Below are 23821 nucleotides of genomic sequence, written 5' to 3' on the forward strand. Positions count from 1 at the left end.
CTCAGCTCCTTGCAGATATTAAGAGTTAACAGCTGAGTGGTTCAGATTTTGCAGAAGGTGATCTTTTAAGCATGATGCATAACTAGAATACATCATTCTATATTGTACCCTCCCCCATACAAATCCCTGATAAAATCTAGTGCTCCAATATAATTCACAAGAAATGAATTGTCCTATTTTAAAAAAGGGTGGAGTGAATGAAATGGCATATCTTTGAGTAAACCAGTGCTTATGGTATTCCTAGCCTCTCTTTACCCCTTAGCTTATTGTTTGCAACTCACTCCCTGAGCATTGTTTCACACTAGGCTGTTAGCTCTAGTGGTAAGCCATGGCTCTTCATTTGCTCTCTAAAGCACCTGGCATATTTTGGGCTCTTGTATAACTAATTAATAACTCGCATTTCTAAATGCATTGAGAGTGGGATTTTTCAAAATTGCTCCCGGTTGGCTTAAGTCTGCTCTCTGTGATACAAATGATAAAACATCTATTGACTTCATAGGAATAGAGTTAGGCCAATGATGAGAAATTTCAGAAATCCCAGCCTCATGTCTTTCTGGCTTACTACTTAGATTGTTATGCATCCTCGCAATTAGAGGAGGACTTTTTTGCAGGGATAAACTTCAAAGAGAATGTTTTTACCAACAGTAATCTCTTTTGTTTTGAGTCTTGCTCTTACTGATGACATTCCCGACTGAATGAAATCTGGCTCATAATAGCCCCTCATAATAGTGGAAAAGTGGAAGGATTAGGATACACGTAATGGTCCATGATGCACATCAATCCGAATTTCCCTTAGGCTTTCACACCAGGCCCAGGGCCTGATCCTGCTGACCTTCCTCAGACAAAGGATAGCAGCTATACTATTTTTATTTCTAGTTACCATTAACATTAAAGGGAACAGCTCAACAATTTCACTTCTGGCTTGCTAATCAGGGTAAAATATATTTTAATCACATATTCTTCTTGCATTAGATTTTTGGTCATTTTTCTACTGTGCCTTTTCTTTGCCATGGGTGAAGTGAAAGTGCCGAGATAAAGAAGCCCTTCTTTAACTGTTTGGACTAGAAGGCGGGTTATTAGCTGATATCTCTGTGGAACCTTTAGTTAAGGTACTGCAAGTTACATACAGTACATGAGAACAAAGACACTACTGGTTCTCAGCAGTAGGAGTAACAGAGGGATGCTTATATCTACAGTATGCTATTGATTTCTTTGACCTTTCCTATTACAGATACTGTACAGAAAAAAAACTGAAGTTTTTCCCACAGTACTTTTATCTCTGGGGGGAGACATGTGTTTTAATGTTAAAATCAGAACGAGGTAAGACAAATACAAGTCACTGAGGGGGCATATGTGTGCCACAAAACAGAACTTAAAGCAGATAGAGTAAACTTTGAACAAACTTTGAAAGGCAGGAAGAATGCTCTTAAGATTAGAGGGAGAGAAAGAGGGACTTGCGCTTTCCTTTAGTAAATTATAAAATGTATGAGTTTGTAGGAACGACTCTGGCTACCTTATCTTAAATACTATGTACAGTCTAGCCATTCCTAGCAAAACATGGAAGCATTCCATTTCTTTCCCCCAGTGTATGTATCTAGTTTGTTTCTTGTCCTTCCTTAGTTTTCTTGTCAGGATTGACAAGCATCCTTGTGTAACCGACACCTGCACTTCCTGAAGTAATCATCACAGGAAAATCCAGATATTTCGAAGTGCGTTATTGACTGTACAAATCACCCGCTAGTCTGAATTCTTCTCATTTAACCAGGACTGACAGTGTCAGTGAGACCAGTGTTTTACCTGAAAAAAATCTGTCTCTGCCTTTTATATTTCTGCAATAGTGCTGTGCTTTGGCTCACTTAACAGGGCTATATTAAACTATTTGAATTGGATTTTAAGTACCATACTGGCATTCTTTCATCTAGGAGACACTTTGTATGTTTTTTGTAGGTCCCTAGCTAGTCTAGAATAGTATTTTAATCATAGTATTACTACAGTGTGACCCGATTCACTCTTGAAGGCCAAAATCATGTCAAAAACAAAGCTACATGATGAGCTCTTTAGAACAGGAACAGTATTCATTTTACATGGTTGTACAACACTTAGTATAACAGGAGCCTTATTCCTGATTGTAGTTCCTAAGTGCCATGTAATATAATGTTTATTAGGAACTATGTTTAAACCAAGTTTCCTAACAAAAGCAAAACATAATGAAAATGGGACTAAGAAAAAATAGGGGGAAATTTATATTGCACAAAATCTGGAAAAAAACCACACCCAACCACCCTATTTGGTTGCCGTGTCTCTAAATGAAACAAAATAACTCAAGTTTTGTTTAATGTACAGCAAACTGCAATAACACTTTGCTGTATCAGAATGATGTGAGGAGTGTCAGAATATTCTCAGTGATGCCCAAACTGGTAATTCTTGGAATAAAATTATTCTTGGGGAAAATAATGCAGACACATCTCATGTAAATCAGGGTCTAGAAATGAAATCAAAGGCCATTCTCAGCAAACGCAGAGTGACTTCTGAGCCAAGACTATTAGCTGTGTCAGACATGGCTATTATGTTAAGACATATTGAACATGTGTCACTTATAATTTTGCCCTAGTTGTAAGATCACACATCCACGGGCAAACGTCCAGAGCACCAGTTCTTTGGACTAAGCACTCGCATACACCGCTCCTCTTCCCACAAAACTGTTGCTCCTTATTTGTGAAAGAGGTTACAGTAAGTTACAATTAGTACATGCTGCCCTGTCAACTAATTGCATGCAAGAAAAAGCTTTCAATGAGTTTCATGCTAACAAGGTGTAATTAAAGCTAAGTTTTGAAATGCATAGTGTGTATATTAGCGGTTTCAGTATGTATCCCCCACCTCCTACATGACCTAATTTCTCAGGTTAAGCTGCTGTACCTATCATGCGATCCCAGAACAGGTACCATGAAAAACAGTTTCAGAGCCAAGTACAATCTTAGCCAATCCAGTCTCACATATTTTTAGAGGCACTGCAAGAGTGGCTGGGAGAAAAGGGAAAGAAGCAACTCGTCATTTCACTTCCCCTCCACCCTATGAGGAGGCACCACTGCTCAAACTCTCCCCACTTCCCATGAGGCTCCCACAGCTCTCACTCTTTTTTTTTTTTTAACATTTATTTTAAAGCCGCTAATACCCCCCCTTCTCTTTGTAAGTCAAGGGGCATCATGGGTAAAGGGGGGCCATGTGCGACCGCTCTGTTTGTATGTCCCTTGCACCTGCTTGGATCCTCTGTAAGCAGAATACTTGCCTTAGAATTTGTGACCATCTTAGCAAGGGCCATAAAGGTGGCTATTAAAAAGTTCCAGCATGGGGCAAAAGCAACAATATAAATAGGGCCCTACCAAATTCATGGCCGTGAAAAATACGTCACGGACCATGAAATCTGGTCTTTTGTATACTATACAGATTTCACAGGGGAGACCAGCATTCCTCGAAATGGGGGTCCTGACTCAAAAGAGGGTTGTGGGGGGACATGGTATTGCCATCCTTACTTCTGCGCTGTCTTCAGAGCTGGGTGGCCGGAGAGCAGCGGCTGCTGGCCAGGCACCCAGCTCTGAAGGCAGCGTCCTACCAGCAGCAGCGCAGAAGTTAGGATGGCAATACCATACCATGCCATCCTTATTTCTGCGCTGCTGCGTTCAGAATTGGCTCATGACCCCTATAGATATAACACTGTGAAATTTCAGATTTAAATAGCTGAACGAATTATATTTATGATTTTTAAAATCCTATGACTCTGAAATTGACCAAAATGGACCGTGAATTTAGTAGAGCCCTAAATATAAAGCAGGTAAGAATATTCTAGTACTTGGAGGACACAATTCCTTATTCTCCAAGTACTCTGAAAAGCTATTAACACATACATTAGGGGTGAAAAATCTCATAGCTTCCATAGTTTAGTACACCAGCCAGGATGTTGGGGGGTACAGCTCCAGGCAGTTTGTCATTGCACATATGGCTTTCCTCACATTCCATAGCCTTTCCCTATTATACTCCTTACTGCCGTCCATTGCCCACAAATATGCAAGACGAAAGCCCCTGAAATAAAGGCATCATTCAGTGAACAAAAATGTAGCCTAAAAGAACCAATTAAAATGATGAAAATCTTTAATTTTTATTTAGGTATAATTGTACTGACACGTGTATATACAAATACAGATCTTATGGGTTGTTTTTTTAACATTTTCTTTTAAGTTCATATAATGTAAGCATTTCAAAAACAGCACTCAATGAATAAGTGCAAAGAAACTGCAAAGCAGGGCAGTACAAGCACAGGACCACACTGAGCTGGACTTTCATACCCAGATGCACACACAATGAGTGGCTTCAATGGGGTGTCAAGAGTAAGCATGGAAAGCGGATTTTGCAGACTCATGGGTAACCTCCAACATGCCAGCATCTATTAAACTGTACAGACAATGGCAGCAAGCCTATTGTAGGGAGATTTGTCTCACATCCGAGAAGCTCAGGGGCGAATGCATGGGAAAAAACTCAGTGATGCCAAACCAGAAACAGATCTGCCCATTCACTGTTCCAAATTAAAGAATGAGGGAGGGGGAGTGAAGGGGGAGGGGAGTAAAGTGAAGAGTTGTAAAGTAAAACTGGTGAGCACAAATCTGAGTGGATGGATGAATGGAGGGGAAAAATTAAGTTATTTTCTGATTTTCTGAAACTGAAAGAACAATTGCTCTCATGAGGCAACAGATAAAGTTCAGTTTCTAGGAAAAATCAACAAATACAAATACAATCCCTTTCCTTCCACAAATATACAGGAAAGGAAATAATCCACGTTTCACCCTCCCAAGTCTGTTGCGTGTTGTTTTGGAATCAAGTCCATGCACATGTCACACATGATACTGGCAAGATCCCTTCTGGGGAAAAAAAAACTATCCATGAAGGGAGGGGAAGGAAAAGACAGAAGGAAAACAGAAAACAAAGGATAAAGAAAACAAAGGAATAGAAGAATTGTTCAATCCCCAAAGCCTTTTAGAAACCAACATGTTAAAAAACCCCAAAACAAAATAAAAAACCAACACAAAAAACCACACACTGTAACATCAGACCTTTAAACACTGAGGACAAAACATTGATCATCAAAAGTCATGTTGTTCCAGGTCTTGACATTGTGAAATCTTGAGATCAGGTGAACAGTTTTCACAGATGAGTCCTGTATGATGCAGTGTCATGGCCCCTTATAACTCAGTTCTCAGCCATGATTACACTTGATGCTTCAAAGCTCTGTCTTATAATCAATGCATGTTTTTAATATCCTGAAAGTCTATTGTTCTCACTTACAAAAGACATAAGAATCAAATTAATACTTTATTATCAAACACTATATACAACAGAGGTTGCTAAATACAGAATTTAAAGAACATACCCTTTTTTTTTTAAGTTTTACTTGTCTTTCGTTTGCCATTCAAGAAAGTACAGTACAAAACAATATTCTAAACTAACACGAAATGTTACCTTGTCTATTAAAGGATACATAGTATCCACTAAACAGACTGATCCTTATTTCCCTGCTTCACGTTGCAAAGCCCTTGGCAACCAGGAGTGCAGGTCACGGGGGTGAACTATCTGGGCTGAGAGATGTCTGTTGCAGAATTAGTTAGTCCCTCAGACTTCACAGGGTGGGTGCATGTGTGTGTGTGGGGGGGGGGGGGGAAGAAGAGCTGCTTAAACTTGCACCAACATCCTTCAAAGCTTCCAGAGTTTTGTAACTCAGCACAACAAAAACCAAAGATTCAATGGTTTGCAGCACTTGCTTACTTGATACGACTGGGATTGCCTGATGCCATTAAGTATCCAAGCTGATGTCTGGTAAGCTTGCAATTCACAGTTATATTATTCTATATAGTGTAGTAGTTTGTCCGTTAGCTGTGATATTCTTGCTATTATTAATTTAGTTAGCGCTGGCAATGTGGTAAAATAAAGGATTGAATTTCACTGTGGAAAACACTAGTGAAAAAAAAGTTTGCTGTTGATAAGTGTGGCTTTTGAGCATGGGCATAATTTGGAGATGGGGGTCCTTTCTCCCCCCCCGCCAAACTGCAAGCCTTGGGCAGACATGGAATTTCCCCCCTGACATGCAATCCTATTGTCCTGACTGGAGCTGTCCCTCCCCAATAAGGAAGTTAAACTACACCTATGGTTGTGAGAGTCCATTGTCATTGATAGACAAATGATAGAACACAATGAAATTCACTTCTGAAATAAAATCAGCACTATTTATATAAGTATGACTAAGTGCAACCAATGTGAATCTTTTAAAATATGCTTACCTAGCAATATTATCTTATCGCTGTCTATTATAAGGTGTGTTTTCATCCTTAAGCCCACCTCCCCCAAAGTTCTGTAATTCTTAGTTGAAGGAAACGTTAGCATGTGCTCCAACTATACATGCTGGAGAAAGAGAAATGTATTGACTATATCGTAACGAAATGGTGATTTTCTTCAGCGTCTAGACTGTGATTTTTGATTTTGTGTGTTCAATATTAGTAGAATTTCCTTGATTCTATCTCAAGGGCAGCTTCTGCATCAATATCCATACTGTATAGTATCAGGCAACCCCACATTTTAGTTTAACATGTGTACAATTTCCTTTTCTCTTTTTTGAATCATGGACTGTTCAAAATTCTAGGAAGCAGCTCTTTTTAATTTAATTTAATGTAATTTATAATCATTTTCACAAAATGAAGCCCATTAACAACCCCTATTAATTTTTAACTAATACATAAAATCCCTTGTTTTGTTGGAATGTGTTCCATTTTTTCACATTCAACATAATCATAATCATCAGTTTTTGTTTGAAATGCTTTGTTTTGATATTGGCCTGACACATTTCCCTGACTATATTTCAGATTTCAAAGATCATGGCAGCCTCGCCAATAGTAACCCCAAGACTTGCATTTCCTGGTGAATGACTTCTCAAGTCCTTTCTTGGCCATGCTCAGATTCCTTAAACAGGGTCACCCCCCAATTTCATCAAACAAAACAGTTCCCATATTCCTAATTGCATCAAGGGTTACCACTTTTCTCACGTTTAAATAGGACAAGCATATATACTCACTCTCAGCATAAAGTATATCTAAATAATGTATTTTCTATTCTAGTGGATTTTTAAAAAAATATTTTGTTAAAGTCTTTGGGAGCCCATCTGGTTTATCTCCTGCTGATAAACATATTTCCTCTACTGTTCAAACTGTGTTGGAAAGGGAGAAGATATAAAATCAACACTTCAATTTGTATTCCTTACTTTCAAACACTTTTCCTTACCCCCCCCCCCCCCCCAACAATGCCGATTGGCTGTCCTGGCTTCTTCTGGCTTTTTTTTATTCCCATGATAGTGGAACTTGCAGGGGAGACAAATCAAGAACACACTGGATATCCTGTGTCCCAAACATGTTTCCTCTGACCACTGAAGTCCTCTCCTTAGAACATATTGTCACCCAGAGCTGCATACAAGGCTACCAGCTACTAAGTCAGCCCTGGGGAAGGTCACTTTATTCACAAAAAAATGCCTCTTTGCATTTCAAGAAAAAAATATCGTAGCACCATGGTGATCTGTTTTGAAAGAAAATAATCTGGTGTGCACTACCCACTTAAATGGAAACAACAGAGGCACTCGCACCCCCAGTGAAGTTTCCTAAATCTGACCTTGCTTGCTGTGTGCTAACATTCCTAAATATTAATATTTTTTTTCTAAAGAGAACTTCTATTATGGAGCACAGGTTTTTACTGTCAATGATGTTTCAAGACAGTCTTATAAGAAACTGTCTCTTCCTTTTAGAAGCCTGTTCATTTAGAAACTCCTAGAGGAAATAGTGTTGTATCTGTTCTTAATATTTCCCCTCCAGTTCTGACATGATGACATGATGCCTTGCATGATCATCTTACAGTACTGAACGAGAAGGCATAAATATTGTATTGGAGAGTAAAACCCTCCTGGGCTTCCACTCAGGTTCCTTATCCTTCACTGACTGCATCTGCCACTATTCTTCTGGATCCACATACAAATGACACAGTGAGCTAGCAGAAGTGACTTCTTAAAGGAGAATGAAGAGAAAAATAAGAATCACTAGTATCACTGTTATAATTTGGCATTTTCATTATGAGTCCTTTGATTTTTGGAGGGGTCAAGGAAAGTCATGGGGAAGGTTGGGAACTGAAACTAGTTATTCCCCTCAAATTCTTGCTCATAGTTCAGGCTGAAAGGAAAACAAACAAACAAACAAACAATCCCTCCCGGCCTCCCCCAAAAATTTGACATCTGCAAAACCAATATAAAGTCCCTTTCCTGGGAGGAGCAGTTAGGTGGATCTTTGATGTTCCAAGACCCTGATGTTTTCTGTGACAGGTTACTGGAATATATGTGCTATAATGTCAAAAGCATCGCCAGGAGGAACAATAGGGTTGCCAAAAGTCGGCTGGATATCCTCGGTGTCTGGGCTGCATTCTCACCGCGGGATGGCTCGGCTGACTCATGTACGGTATCATCTGTTCAAACAGAAAGCACACATTCCGATGAGGTTTTGCATCCTTAATAAGGTCTCTTTCAGCAGTCTGCAAGTAGATTTCAGTACCCTCTGTGAAATAGGGCAGTGAACCTTGTACTAGCATTGAATTCCAAGAGTGTGTAATAACTCATGATGTAACAAACTTGGGGTCAAATCTTGTATTCCTTACTCATTCCTTTTTCTGGCAAGACTCCTACTCAAGCAATGGGAGCAAAAATGAGGGCCTTGGTGGTTTTGCCAGGGTAAGGAATGCAGTATTCCCCTAAAATAAAACAGTATGGTGCACATTTACAGAAGGTCTGACTAGATCGGGGTGGGCAAACTATGGCTCACAGGCCGGATCTGGCATGCTGTTCCCAGAAGCAGTGGAGTGGCCCCCTTCTGGCTCCTCCATGTAGGGGAAGCCAGGGAGCTCTGCTCTGCACGCTGCCACCGCAGGTCCCATTGGCCAGGAACTGCAGCCAATGGGAGCTGCAGGGGTGGTACCAGAGGATGGGGCAGCATGCAGAGCTGGGAGTAGGAGTTGGAGAAGAGACATGCCGCTGATTCTGGGAGCTGCTTGAGGTAAGCACTGCCTGGAGCCCGCACCCCTGAACCTCTCCCCACATCCCAAACCCCTGCCCCAGCCCTGATCCTCCTCCTGCCCTCCAAACCCCTCAATCCCAGCCCGGAGCACCCTCCCGCATCCCAAACCCCTCATCCCCAGCCCCATCACAGAGCCTGCACCCCTTCCTGCACCCCAACCCCCTGCCCCAGCCCTGCTTTCCTTCCTGCCCTCCGAACCCCTTGGTCCCAGCCTAGAGTCCCCTCCTGCACCCTGAATTCCTCATTTTTGGCCCGACCCGGAGCCCGCATCCCAAACCAGAGCCCCATCCCCTCCCACACCCCAACCTCTATTTTGTGAGCCTTCATGGACCACCATACAATTTCTATTCCCAGATGTGGCCCTCGGACCAAAAAGTTTGCCCACCCCTGGACTAGATGATCACAATGGTTTCCCCTGGTCTTAGAATCTGTGAAAACTTGGGTATCTAACTTTAGCCACCTAAATCCATATTTAGACAGCTAAAGAAGAGTGCCTGATTTTCAAAGATGCTTCAATGAGAGCTGCAGGTGCTTAGCACATTTGAAGATCAGATTCCTTACTTAGCTATCTAAGTATAGGTTTAGAAGTCTACCTTTAGGCTCCTAAGTTTGGAATGTTGGCCTATGAGTCCACTCCATGTGCAAAACTTCCAGTACAGTCAACTGGAGTTTGGGGTGCGTAAGGAATGTATTTTTTTCCTCAGAAGTATGAATGCAAGAAAAAATGCTAACAGGTTACAATCACTGATCTGAAAGAGAAAACATGCAAAACTTGATAACTCTTAGTAAATACTTATTTGCTATCTATTGTATATAGCAGATTACTCATATACTCTGCTAAATCTAAAACCTAAAATCTAATGTAAATCCGCCAGCATCACTGGAAAAAATAGTTGCAAAGTACATGTATGTTAGTAGTAGAACATGATGGGCAGAACATTTTCTCTCTCTTTTAAATTTCTGACACAATTTCTTATTAACACAATAAGACATTTGAAAGAAACTGTACACAGATCATACTAAACTATCTTTGATATACCTGTAATTGTGAATGATTTTACCATTTCCATTACACAACTATGTATCTCATAGTTTAAGTTATTGAACTTGAATATTTTAATTTTCATCTCTCCTAAGCTGGGCATAAAAGCATCAGTCTTGGATGTGAATTTTCTTCCAAATAAATGGATTATATCAGTGACACCTTTTTAAAACAACGAAGTGGTCTAAAAAAATGTACTGTTAACTTGAGACGTTTCTTCTGATCCACCCTAACTAAAAAAGTTTCACAGAAAAATTCACAGCCACTTACAACTTAGTGTAATAAACAACTGCTGCATTTCATGCAAGATGTGTCCGCATTTCCATGGTGAGTCAAGTAATTCCTACGTATACAAATTACATTGCCAGGATTGTGTATGATGTGAGCTGCGCAACTCTCCTTAATGATGGGGGAAGTAGCGCTAAAAATGCCACACTGTTTTGAAAATGTACCCCTTAATGTTAGTTTAAAAGCAGTTTTAAAGAAACTCCTATTTGCACTGTAATGGCACCCAACATGCAAGTGCACAGAATGTTAAAAGATAAAGTACGATTTTGGGTCCATAGGCTCTTCATACCCAATCTGAAATCACTGGAATCTGTATAGTAACTTTGATTAGCAATCTGTCAAAGGTTTGACTCCAGGACAAATTGCCAATGGAACAGTCTCAAGTTTATCATGACATGTTTTCGTGTTGTTTCAAGGTATAACTATGAAAAGCACGCATGCAGAGTAACTGATATTCAAATATAAATATTTTATTATATTATTTATGTTACATGATAATGGGACAAATACAGTCTTTCATTCAAATGAAAGTCCCACTAAAGTCAGAGTAATGACTTCAGGACTGGACTGAACGACCTACAGTTTATACATGGGAAAAGCTCCCACTGACTTAAATGGGTTCTGAATCAGGCCCACAGTCTTTCTATCCAGCATTTTTCATTTTAAAGCACCTTACAAATTACACTATGTAACTGCAACAGATAATTAAAGAACTTCACTAGTTCCAGGGATAACAGAACTGGGTCAGAAGAGCATATGGCCCAAACGCAATGCACAATTTTTACTTATGATTTACACACTTGTGTGTTTCACACTGTTACTTTATGAATGAAAGATTTCTTAAAAGAGCCTTTCATTGAGAAAATACTCTGAAAAGTTTCTGTGCAAGAATAGCATCTTCCTAATAATCAGATCTGCTCTCAGTATCTATTCAGAATCCCTATCTGCTCAATTCAGAGGAAAAGTTTACTTACTACTGTCAAACCAAAACTCCTGGGGGAATGAAACTGATTCTTTTCTATCTCACGTATCATCAATGAAATTGCAAACTAAGTTCCATTTCCTGGGCCGCCTATAATTCCCTGTACAACCCTCACTGTCATGAAATTCTGGCCTCGATCACACACAGGCCTGCCTTGGTGTAAATAAAGGCAGAATTTATGAGTGGTGATTATACAAATGGCAGCTTGAGTTACAGATCCCATTGTGACTGCAGCACTGGCAATTTGGTTAAAATAAAACAAAAACCAAATCCTTTTTACTTGTAAATGAACAAATCTGGTTTGGAAATCACGGAGACCTAATAGATGAAGGCCCCTATGATGCCATTTTTATAAAGCCACTTTTCAAAGTAGAACTGCTTTTTTCATGTAACCTTAAGGGGTACTTTTTCAAAGCAGCATCTGGGCTTTTTGGCAAGATGATCCCAAGGTCTCTTTGCACTTGTACAGTAGAGCACACTTTTTATCTGTTTCAGAGTAGCAGCCGTGTTAGTCTGTATTCGCAAAAAGAAAAGGAGTACTTGTGGCACCTTAGAGACTAACAAATTTATTAGAGCATAAGCTTTCGTGTCCGATGAAGTGAGCTGTAGCTCACGAAAGCTTATGCTCTAATAAATTTGTTAGTCTCTAAGGTGCCACAAGTACTCCTTTTCTTTTTATCTGTGGCTCCCATATTGCTTTATAAATATTATTATTAATTGCCTATGTGCAGTTAAAACTGTGCATAATCTTAAATACTTAGGGGAAAGAGGCTGGATTATTTTAACAAAAAGGAAAGTTAAACTAGGAGACTAGGACCTCACTAGTAAAAACTAGAATGTCACTACCATCGTAGAAGGTAGGAAATGAAAATAGACCACACTTTAGTACAACCGTCTTAAATATGAATTTTCTAGATACCATCACTTTAAATTATACCTTGGGGGTCTAATTCTGGCCTGAAATGCACAGTCTCAATTTCATTTGAGGGAATAATTTATTTTAACTTTGCCTTTTTGAATTTGAAACATTTTACGGCTTCTGAAGTTTTTATGGGGTTTTATGGCTACAAACCCAAATTCTGAAATTAAGAAGTGACTTTGCACTTGTCAGTTTCCCGCTATTTCCCGATTATGAACAAACACTGTTTGAAACCAGGAAGGTCATCACATAAGTGCCCAATTTTAACAAGAATGATTTCTATATAGAATGATTGGCAATTGTACCACGTGCCCCTGACCTGCCCAACCCTCATGTCCTTTATTGACAGAATATGATGGCAGACAACGTGAGAAGACGCGAAACAGACAAATGAATTCCAAGGACAGGTAAATAGTATACAGTGCAGACAGCATGCCACAAGATCCACTGTCTTACATCTTAATAATAAAGAAGCACGTCAGCAAACTGTCAGCTCCAGCAATGGTTAATTGTCAAATGGGGATTAGCTCAAATAATGTTGTGAATATGTAATGCTCTTGGGGAGGAGGGGAGTTTTTTGGTAACTGATGTGTTCTAAATATAAACTTCTTATTAAGCCCATCTTTCATCCTCATGGCACCACTCCACTTCATCTCTGTCTGCAGGATGCCCACCGTGTGGTTTAGTCTCCCCATAGCCTGATGTCTTTTAATGATTTGCTTCTGTTACTGTGTTAAGTAGGCGCTATGGAGTCGATGGGAGCTGCAGGTGCTCAGCACTTTTGAAAATTTGACCCTCTATCTTTACTGAAAGCACTTCTTTGTTATTGGTCTCACCCAGACTAAAGTCTTTGCTGCAAACCATTAACAAAAGGTGTATGTATTAATTAGCCAGTATTCACTACATTTCATATCAGGAGAAAACACATAGGGCTTCTCGATTCTTAGCTTATGAACAATTAGGGAGATATCGCCCTTATGGCCTCCTCTAGGAGTATACTAAAATAATAAAACTACTACATTTATTGTGACAAAAATACATTGCTTGGAGTCAGCATGCATTTAGATGCTCATTTGTTTAGAGAATCTAGTCAGTTCCCAAAATCAACACATTTTAGAGAGCCCTGAATATCCTCTTGAGTAAAAAATAATGAAAGACAGTGTATGTCCACAGGCATATCATTCAGACTGGTAAATTTCTTAAAGTCTTATTTATTTTGCTGCCTAATAACCTAATTCAGCTGAAAGTATCAGCAAACATATTCATTACAAAACAGAGCAAGGAAAAATAATTTGTTGCTTCATATCAAAGGGAAGTTCCTTTTTCAAATAACCTAAAAAGAAAGAGGTTCTTCTAGTGTGCTCCCTGAATTTGCATTAAAAATTGTGTCTATGTAATTTTTTGTGTTTAATTACCCATTTTCAATTAGCAGTGCATTACTATGTGTGCATGTTTCTATACAATACACATCTAGGCCCTGATTCTCCAGAGCCTGACATACATGCTTAATTTTAATCATGTGTAGTCCCATTGAAGTCAGTGGGGTTAATCATTTTCTTAAAGTTAAGCATGTGTCTAAATCTGTGTATGGTCTGAACCATATATAAACAAACACACACACACACACTTACTTTCATGGCTGACATTAATTTGACTTATTGCCGACTGTGCAGTTGGGTGGGGGGAGGTAAGGGGAAAGGAAATATTTGGTGATATAAGCATTCTCTCTGTTTTTAAGGCTACAACACTTGGATACAAAGAGAGGCCACAAGATTTTAGAATATATTTGCTCTCGTATGTGGACCAGATGATGACATGATTACAACTCTCTTGTAAAAGCTAGATGGGAAAATTTATAACACCACTTTGCCTAACTAAGTGTACAAATGAATTATTTAGGAAAACACTAACTTTTATCAGTTACATGCCTTTGTCATGCATTAGTATTAAATAAGCAGTACCCAATTCCTTTTAAATGTGCATACAAACCACATGAAACCAGAGTATTTACAGTTCAGACATTTGCTATCTTTCTAAAACTCTGGACCCATTTAGAAGATAGAGTGGTTTGTCAACATGCTTGGGGTGTGAGATGGAACAGAAAGTGACTTCTGGACACTTCGCTGGAGATTTTAAATTTGGGCATTGCATTTTATTAACCCATATGCCACAAAAAAGCAACATTTTGTCTCCCATGCATTACTCAAGGATACTGGAGGAATGAGGTATACCATAAGCAATATTAGCACTGCTAGAAATGAGCCAAAGCAGAGCAATTATACCATGAAAAGCATGCAGAGAGAAAGAGAGGGAAAAAAGTACTGAAGCACCAGAGGGATAGACGCATTTGTTAAAAGAGATTCTCTAAGCATACTAACCTGCTGGTTCTAATGAATTTTCTACTTTGTCGTTAACATCGAAAACACGATCATGAACACCTATAGTTTTCATACAGCTGTCTATAACAAAAATAGAGATAACAGCCAAATATGTTAGTGAGACACCCTTAAACTCCCCACTTTCCTTTTTTTTCCCTATCTTTTTTCTCTATTTTTTTTAATATATATATATATATATATATTTATATTTTAAAGTCTCTGGCACTTGTCCAAATGCCAGTATAGTCGTCCGTTTGTACAACAATTTAAGAAACAACAAGTTAGCAACTGCTAGGTAATAAAACAAAAAGCTTTATGAAGGATGATAAGAAAACATGGGGAAAACTGAAACACAAATGTTGCTATACAGAACAAATATCACACAAGATTTAACAGTAAAAAAACAAAAAGGTTTATTGCTGTTTACCAGACCACACAATAAAGCATGCGCTATAAAGCCACCCTCTAAAGCTTGATCTAAAGAACTTACTTGCTGGCCGCACAAAGACTTTAAGCTTTAGACAGGACCTCCTTCCATTATCTGGGATTGCAGAAGCTGTAAAATAAGAGAGAGAGAGAAAAAATACAATTATTCTTTATCTTAAAGGCAAATATTCCAGATCTTCTGAAGGGAATATACATATTCCAGGCTCTGCCATACAAAAAAAGGAACCAAAAAGTCAAGTACCCAGGTTCCCTGGCTACGCAAGTGCATGAAGAGAATTGCAGGCCAGACAACATTAAACAAACACCTGTTAGGAGTGGTCTAGTTATTACTTAGTCCTGCCTTGAGTGCAGGGGACTAGACTAGATGACTTATTGAGGTCCCTTCCAGTTCTACACTTCTATGAGTCTATGTTCCTATTAAAAAAATGGGAGAAACAAAGCACAGGATATTCTTGAAAGTTTCAATCTTCCCCTCTCTCCCTTCCCAACCTTTGTTCTCAACAGCCTATTTAACATTAATTTGTATTCCAGGTGCTTACCTTGGAAAATGACACACTACAGTATTTTCCCCACATTCACAATGAAATGGATTCTCCTGAGTTTACCAAAGGAAAAGCTAGTCTTGATATTGGTCGATTTTAGGATTAGTGCCACAAAATGGGCACCATTCCACCACAAAATGAAATGGTAGGGGATGACTTTAAAAGAATAATCAGAAGAAAATTAACATAACCTGACTTTACTAAGGTAACACAATGCTTATGTTCCTAAAACTTGTTTGCCAGTGATACACAGGATCTACTCAAAACTTCACCCCGCATCCTATACAACTAAACTAAAATAGCCACCTCCTACTTGCCATTCAAATTATGTCATTATACAGGTAATACCCAAAGAGAAAAATATGAAATTAATAACAGGGCCATAATACTAAATTTCATACTATGCAAAGATAATTTGGGGAAGACAATGGTTAGTATCTACTTGTTTCCCCAAGACAAATGCAGCTCTACACATTTCTGTCATTTAAGGGACTAGTCTGTCCTTAAAATGCATAGTACTACTGTAAATTAAACATCCACAGGAAGAGACTATAGATCTCTCAAGGTAAATTTTCTACTAGTTTCAAATGATCTTTGGCACTTGCATAAATGTTTGCAACTACAAAATTGTAAGCACACCTGTATCTGTGCATGTAAACAGAGTCAAATCACCTGCATTCAGTCCCCACGCAGACAGCACATTCTTTACGTGCAAACACTTTTGGGCACTTTTTTGTGGCCACAAATATCAGAGGTTGTAGCTGAAAGCATAGCCCATAGTGTTGCAAAGAATTTTTATTTCAATACATAGAATCCACAGTGATTTAAAGAGCTATGTATTGGCTCACAGCAAGTGGTTCTGTGTTCCAGAAAATGACAACAATTGGGAGCTGTCTTGGTTTACAAGAAGATTTTTTGGGAAAAAAGTGATTCTGTCTCTTGCTCCTGTCTCATCTGTTTTTATTAACTGTGTCTTCCTCTGTGTAACAGATAACTAAAATTATTTACCCACGCAGACACAAACTCACACACCCTCTATAAGGTAACAGTGTACTTGAGGCACTCTGAACTAACTTAAAACAACCTCTCCTCACTCCTAGATTCCTTGCTTCCTGGGCTGGCATCAGTGCGAAGAACCAGCAAATTCACCATGCAAACAAAAGAAAGAAATTAAGCAGAACTGGTGCTCTGATTCTGTGCCTGTTGGCAAGTGCATGAGAGATTGTCTCCTCTTAGTCACAAGACAAAAAAAATAGAGAAATGATGCTTTCCCTCTCTTGTGCACAATGACAAGCCGTTAAGAAGTGCTAACAGCTGGCTTTGCTGTAGGCTCTCACTAAATCAAACTTGGAAAAACTCCCCCTGCTGACCTTTACAGTAACTGGTGTGTTATTTTTAGGGCACAATATATGCACTCTGTGGTTACATCCAGGAAATTATGTCCTTCCTATGGCCCCCTGACTGTATACATACAAGTACTGAATACTTTGCTTAGACTACATACATAGTCACGGATTACTCATAGAAAAAAAGCTATATCTATTCCTGCATTACAAATATAGATGCGGTGATACCATTGTACATATAACCATTTCCACTGCTAGCCTAAGCAAAGACCACCACATACTTGATTCACCACAGTTCTATCTTGTGTAGAAAATGATTTTAGAAATGATTCAGCAAGGTACATATACTTATTCAAAAGCAGAATGTAGCCTGTACATTTTAAGTCTGGAAACTGTTATTCAGTTTCATAAATGAGATTGCATGGACTTATTGTTATTTATTACAGCGGTTTGCTAACTCTGATGAAAGTAGTCCTGTGATAAATAGGATTAATATTTTATCTGGGAAAATAGAAAAGTGATGCTTTGAATACACCTCCAATGTTGACTATACCCTGCACTGCCACAGCTAGAAGCAAAAACCTACAGACACAATTAATATTTGATGGTCTGTGTCTTTGGAAGAAAAAAAAGGGGTATCCTATCTAGCCCTGCTTCCTCAGAAAAGTCTCACAAATGGTAACATGGGTGTGGTAAACAATTTTCTACTCCACCAGCTGATTGATATTTCCATGATAAAAGTACGACTACAATGTAACCGTTAAATTAAATTCATCCTCCTAGGAACTGATGTACACTTTGATGATAGACATGAGGTAAGAGCTTCCCCCTCTCCCTTCCAAGGAGGTCATTTATTTTATATGCTTACAGTAAAACAAATGCATAATACTCCTCATTCCTCATAATGTTTTATTACCTCAGGAGGAAAAAAATTCAATTGAGTTATTGCCCTGCTCTTACATCTGCGTGAACTACCAAGAATAAGGTGATTAAGGGACACACTGTAATCTCTCTGGACTTCCTGAGAAATTAATAATTGCCTGCCAAACTGAGCTACTGCAATCAGTTTTTATTTCTTCTCTTCCTTCTCTCTTTTCATTTTAAAGAAAACAAAAAAAGAAACCCCCAAAACCCAATGACCAGTTAGTGTACACTTTAGATCCAGATGTATTACTCACAGGATGGACTAAAGGTGGCTCCTATCATTTGTCCTCTTTACACATACTGCAGCAGGTATGCCAGTGTCATTGCATCTTCCAAGACCTGTTTCCTTCTTCTTACTGTGAAATAGTTTGCCCACCCATCTCATGAAACTCAGATACTGAAAATCTTTGGGATTATCTTAATCCTTTCATTAGGACACAGATGCCTGGGCTGAGATGGTAACAAATGACTGGCTGCCTCTGGATCCTCTCTTTCTGAATGGTGAATATTAGGCACATCACAGATGTTGTCTTGATAGGAAACACTATCAGAATTTTTAGGTTGAGTTTAGTTAACACTTGCTAGCTAAATTTGACCTAAATTTAGCCTGTTTCCCAATACAAATGCATGGTACCACCTTGAAGTTCAATTTAGCTAGTCAAGTTGTTGCATAGGCTCCCATCCTGCTGTTTAAAAGTAGCTTTACTGAGAGTTTTTAGCTTCACATAACCTTCAGTCCTTGGGGTGATTTAGAAGTAGGCATTGCGAATCACAGCTACAGAGAAACTCTGCCAATGTGACCAAAATCTACAGCAGAAGAGGAGAAGATACACAACATATACTGCTGAGATTAAAGTCTAAATACGCTCTTTATTTATGAAGAAAACTGCTAATCAGATTTTATGATAACTTTCATGGGCAAGGGAGGAGGAATAGTATTTCAGCTAGGACCCCAATGAAGTTAAAATCTCAGTATGCCTCAATGCACCCAAGAAGTTAACAATCCCTGAGCTCCAGGTGAGAAGCTCTAGGCACCGGTGATCAGGATTAACCAAAGAACCTTGTTGCACCAGGATTACTACATCTGGAAGGATCTATTGTTTGACTTCCACACCTAGCTCATGAGAATAGGAAAGCCATAGTCATTAAAGTGCTATTGGAATGACCACTGCCTTGTCTTTGTATATTTTCCTGGCCATTTTTCCTTTCCAAGGGAAGGTGGAAAAACTTCAAGGAGACTCTTGCACTTACTTGTGGATGATTGTGAAATAAACAGAATCTGTGAACTCTGCAAAAGGAGAGAGTGAACTAGCCCCCTTGTAGGAGAAAACTATTCAGTTGGCATCTGTAGCATTTCTTCAGGATAAGATGCCATTTGCCAGTTGCTAGAATCTATTGAAATAGACATGCAGCTACAAAAAAAGTCTCTTGTCTGGACAGTACCTGGGGAAATACCATTCTCTTTGGTTGCAGAGAACCAAGTTCATCTCTCAGGCCTTGCTATAGGTCTTTTCTATTTGTACTTTGTACTATCAGAGATGTACAAATAGAGACCAGTCCCAAGAGCAAGAAGCCTCGGATGCGAATGGAATCTGTCCTCAGCAATGCCCCTCATTCCACATGGCAAAATTCCTAGGGGTGGGGGGAATGAAGAAAACTGTATTGCATAAGGAAAAGAATACTTTGGAAAAGGATCTCTGACAAAGAGCAGAAGAAGGTGTATCTTCTCCTCTCCAGGTAGGTAAGAAAATGGGGAGAGATTGGTCACTTGAGTAAATGTCAGCAAGAAGAGTTCTGATTGAAAAAATAAAATAAAAAGGAGGAACTTTGCCTTGTTACCAGCTCTTGTGATTTTATTGCAACTCACACAATATTTAGTGTTTTCTCTCAAGCGGCTGCATGATAATCTCAGTTTTCATTGAAAAAAAAACAATGGTTTACCTGTCATGGTTGCAGAAAAAAGCTTGAAGATGAGAAGCAAGTGTATCCTAAAGGCCCCAAAGTCAGAAGACCCATAAAAAGAGTCAATTGGTTAGTTCATTTGTTTTCTTAATTTCTGGATTTCTAAAATAATCTCATGATTTTGGGGGCCCTGACTCTTGATTTTGAATGTTTGAGGCTGACAATATTCACTTTACCTCCTTTCAGCTACATTAGACAGAAATATCCATGGCAGTAGATCCAACCTGGGACATGAAATTACAGCACACAATGACAGAATGGGTGGGAAAACCTCTCTTGTGTGTATCATTTTGGCTGCCATTTTTTAAGGCTTATAAGTAAAATTAAGTGAATGAGAAAAGATTCCACACTGTCAGCATCTAGAATCAAGCCACAATATACAGCACACATTTTCTGTTTGCTAGCCATACCTTCTTTTTTCACCCCCAAAACAGTGAAATGTTAGTCTGTTAGTTCCTTTGTCAATGACTGAAATCATTGTCTCTGAAGAGAACAGTTAAAACTACCTATGTGTGTGTGTGTGTATATATATGTAAATACACATGTACGTACACCCCCCCCACCATCCTTTGTGTTCATACTGCCTTAAATAGAAAAAACAACAACTTCCATTCCCCAACGGAGAAATTCAATCAGATCATATTATACAATGGATACAATTTAGTGGATACAATCATATAACAGATATAATATGACAGTTTAAATCCTAGTTGGCCAAGGTAATCTTATCAGAGTTACTTTAGATCTGCAGTAAAGTCACAGAATGACAACAAATAGGAACAGGCACCAAAACATTTCTTCTAATAGATTTGTGGTTGAATCAGTGCATTAAGCTCCCCAAATCCCCTCTGTAAATTGCAGCAAGTCAGAGAATGGTCTTAATTAAAAGCAAAGGGAAAAGTTTTAAGAAAACAGGACTCGAAACTTTAAAAATAACTCACAGTTACTGCCATAAGCTAAATGTATAGCATGAGCTGGGGCTAAACTAACTTCTTTCTTCAGACAAGTAGCAGCACTTTAGCTCCTACCTATTTGAGTTTCCGTTTCTAATTGAGCTGTACACTATTTACGACTATTTAAAAGTTTCTCTACAATTCTACCATCCAAAAGTATCTACTGACATTCATGTGTAATCAACAGTATCTACTGCTTCCCTCACAGTTCATCATTGGCTGTCTAATTATAACATTGCAACTTTTAGAAAAATGCAAGTCAGGGTGATGTCGAAAAAATTCGTGACTGCAGTTTAAATCTGTATTTTGCATTACAAATTTATTTAATATTCAATGCACATCCACCATGGGCCCTATTATCCAAGCAGAGAAAAGGACACTGAAACTGTTCAGTACACAAGTGGAGTCTCATATTTCAGTCACCTTCTTTTCAGAACAGGAGGGCAGTGACACAGAAGTATTCCTTATTTAAATAGAACAACACTTCTCCAACAAGTCTTCACAGCCCTGTATACCATGCTGAGGAGGTACTAGGAACTACAAGATCTCTTACTACTCTGTAAGCTTCTACTACAAATCCACTTAGAATATTCCTTGAAGGTAGATAATTATAAGCTGCTGTCTATGAAACACTCCCAGAGACAAGTCTATTTGTTCTCGCTACTTTTAAAAAAACTGTTATTTCATCTCTTTTCCCCTGTATCTGAACACTTGTGTTTTGCTAATATGGTCCACCTGGACTATCTTGTTGCAGTATACTTCTGTATACTATAGTTCAATTTAGAATTCCACAGTCCAGTTCATGACAGACATCAAAAGAATAACTTCATATATGTGAAGTAAACCACAGAAACTGAACAGTGTGTCTGACCCATGAATACCTAACAGAAATATCAGATCAACCAAGTGGTCTCTCCTTGCTGAGAGACAAATCTAAACCTTAAAATATCTTATAATTTTAAATAGAAAAGCTGTCCAAAAGGCAGATGTAGCCAACCAGACATCACTAAGCCCAGTCAAAGGGTTGTTATAAGCATCTTTTGTAATCACCTTTAAAAGTACCAAGAGAGGAGAACATGCAGCAATTATGCAGAACATGTATCAGAGGGGTAGCCGTGTTAGTCTGTATCCACAAAAACCACAAGGAGTCTGGTGGCACCTTAAAGACTAACAAATTTATTTGGGCATAAACTTTCATGGGTAAAAAACCCACTTATTCAGATGCATGGAGTGAAAATTACAGATTATTATACTGACACATGAAGAGAAGGGATTACCTTACAAAACATGCAGAACACGGTAAATATGAAACTCAAGTTTAGGCAATCTTTCTGCTCTCTTAGTATTGTAACTTATAGATAATCTTTGGGGGAAAAGTATGTATAGCTATGATTTTCCTTTAGACCTTTCAGGCACAATGCCACTCCCATTAGTCAGAAAATAACCCTCAAATCTTAATTCCCACAGCTAGAAGCATTTAGTTTCCAATACCCTGTATCACTCCGAGAGCTTTGGCAAGTTTTATTTTTTAAGAATAGTCATCTGCTTTCTTCTTTGTAAAGAAATGAGTATGTGTGGGAGCATTAAAAATGCAGTTTTCCATTATGTTTGCCACAGGCTATATTTCTCAATTTGTGCAGGTCTAAAGAAAAGATAGCCTATTAGTTGTCAGCAGAGCTGAGTCTTTCCCCTGTAGGTTTTCATGTGATTTACCATACAACACAAATATATGGAAATTAGCCAGGTAAATGCAGAATTAGACATTAATATTCCTCTCACAATGCACATTGAAAAAAGTTTCAAATTTGCATAAACGGTACTACTGAAATAGTCTGCTGGAATTTAATGAATCAGTAAAACAACACTTTATGTGTGTGTGCGTGTAGAGTGGGGGATATGTTGTAAAAAAGAAGTGAGAGTTTTATAAATTTATTAACTAAAATAAGAGACTTCTTAAAAGAATTTACAGATTTTTCTTTTCAGGATAAAATTTATAATCTATAAGAAAAAATCGCTGTGTTCTCTTCCTACGGAAATCTCAGCCTCTACCAATTTGAGTTGAGTCCTTTAAAAATATTTATGCAGATATGCTCTTTGACTCCATTTTCAATGCAAAAGTGAAATGCCAAGTTCTGCGGTGGTCATATAAATCTGATTGCTCTGCTCATGGAAACTTAAAGTTTTATCCATTCATTGCTTGCTCTTTCTTGGTACCTGATTTATCAAGCATGCATCCTGAGTAAATTGCTTTGCTACATAGCCAAACGTGGTGACTAAACTTTCTAGCACATTTGATCTCACTTAGCCTACCGTATCTCCACATTACTCATTGGTAGGATCAGGTCACATACAAAAAGTATAGTGTAAGCTGAGGACTTTGATGTCTCAAAGCATCAGACAGGAAGATTCCATTTGCTTTAACATTGCTGGGGGAAGTCAAAAACCATGTCATGATGCCTTTGTGTCTTAGAAGGACCAGTGAGAAGGAAAAAAAAAAAGATAAAAGAACCTCTCATATAGCCTATAGACTGGTATGAGACAAGGTACTGTGGGTACCAACTATTGTTTTTGGTCAGGGGACGGGTTCTTTTAATATAAAATATCAGAGGGTACCAAATCTAAACAGTGTATCAGATTCTCCATTGCTTCACACCCCGGATAGCTATTTATACCTGTGCAAAGTGCAAAATGGAACTAAAAGCATAATTCTCCATTCACTTACATGGGTGGTAGCAATTTGCACTCACTTTTCACAAATATAAGTGACTACACACAGTACAAAGCAATGGAGAGACAGGCTCATTAAACTACATGTGCAAAATGGCACAGTGGATCTAAAATGCTACTATTTGGATTTTTATATCCAGTTTCCACTCACTTTGCATTGGTGTAAGA

At 38.6% G+C, this 23821-nt stretch overlaps 1 protein-coding gene across 2 annotated transcripts in view; it reads right to left on the bottom strand.

Moving 5' to 3' along the window:
• Nucleotides 1-4128: 4128 nt before the first annotated feature.
• The window catches only part of EFNA5 (ephrin A5), a 271716-nt gene continuing 252023 nt past the window's right edge, over nt 4129-23821 (bottom strand). Inside the window, exons 3-5 of one of the 2 annotated variants that reach the window (XM_038403324.2) lie at nt 15243-15308; nt 14753-14833; nt 4129-8538 (exon numbers count right to left, since the gene is read on the bottom strand). In XM_038403324.2, the coding sequence (XP_038259252.1) occupies nt 8417-8538; nt 14753-14833; nt 15243-15308 (269 nt within the window). In that variant the 3' untranslated portion in view covers nt 4129-8416. The remainder of the gene's footprint in view (nt 8539-14752; nt 14834-15242; nt 15309-23821) is intronic. The other variant, XM_038403325.2, reaches the window with a different exon arrangement.

The sequence above is a fragment of the Dermochelys coriacea genome, chromosome 5 (genome assembly GCF_009764565.3).
Source record: "Dermochelys coriacea isolate rDerCor1 chromosome 5, rDerCor1.pri.v4, whole genome shotgun sequence".
NCBI classification, from domain to species: Eukaryota; Metazoa; Chordata; order Testudines; family Dermochelyidae; genus Dermochelys; species Dermochelys coriacea.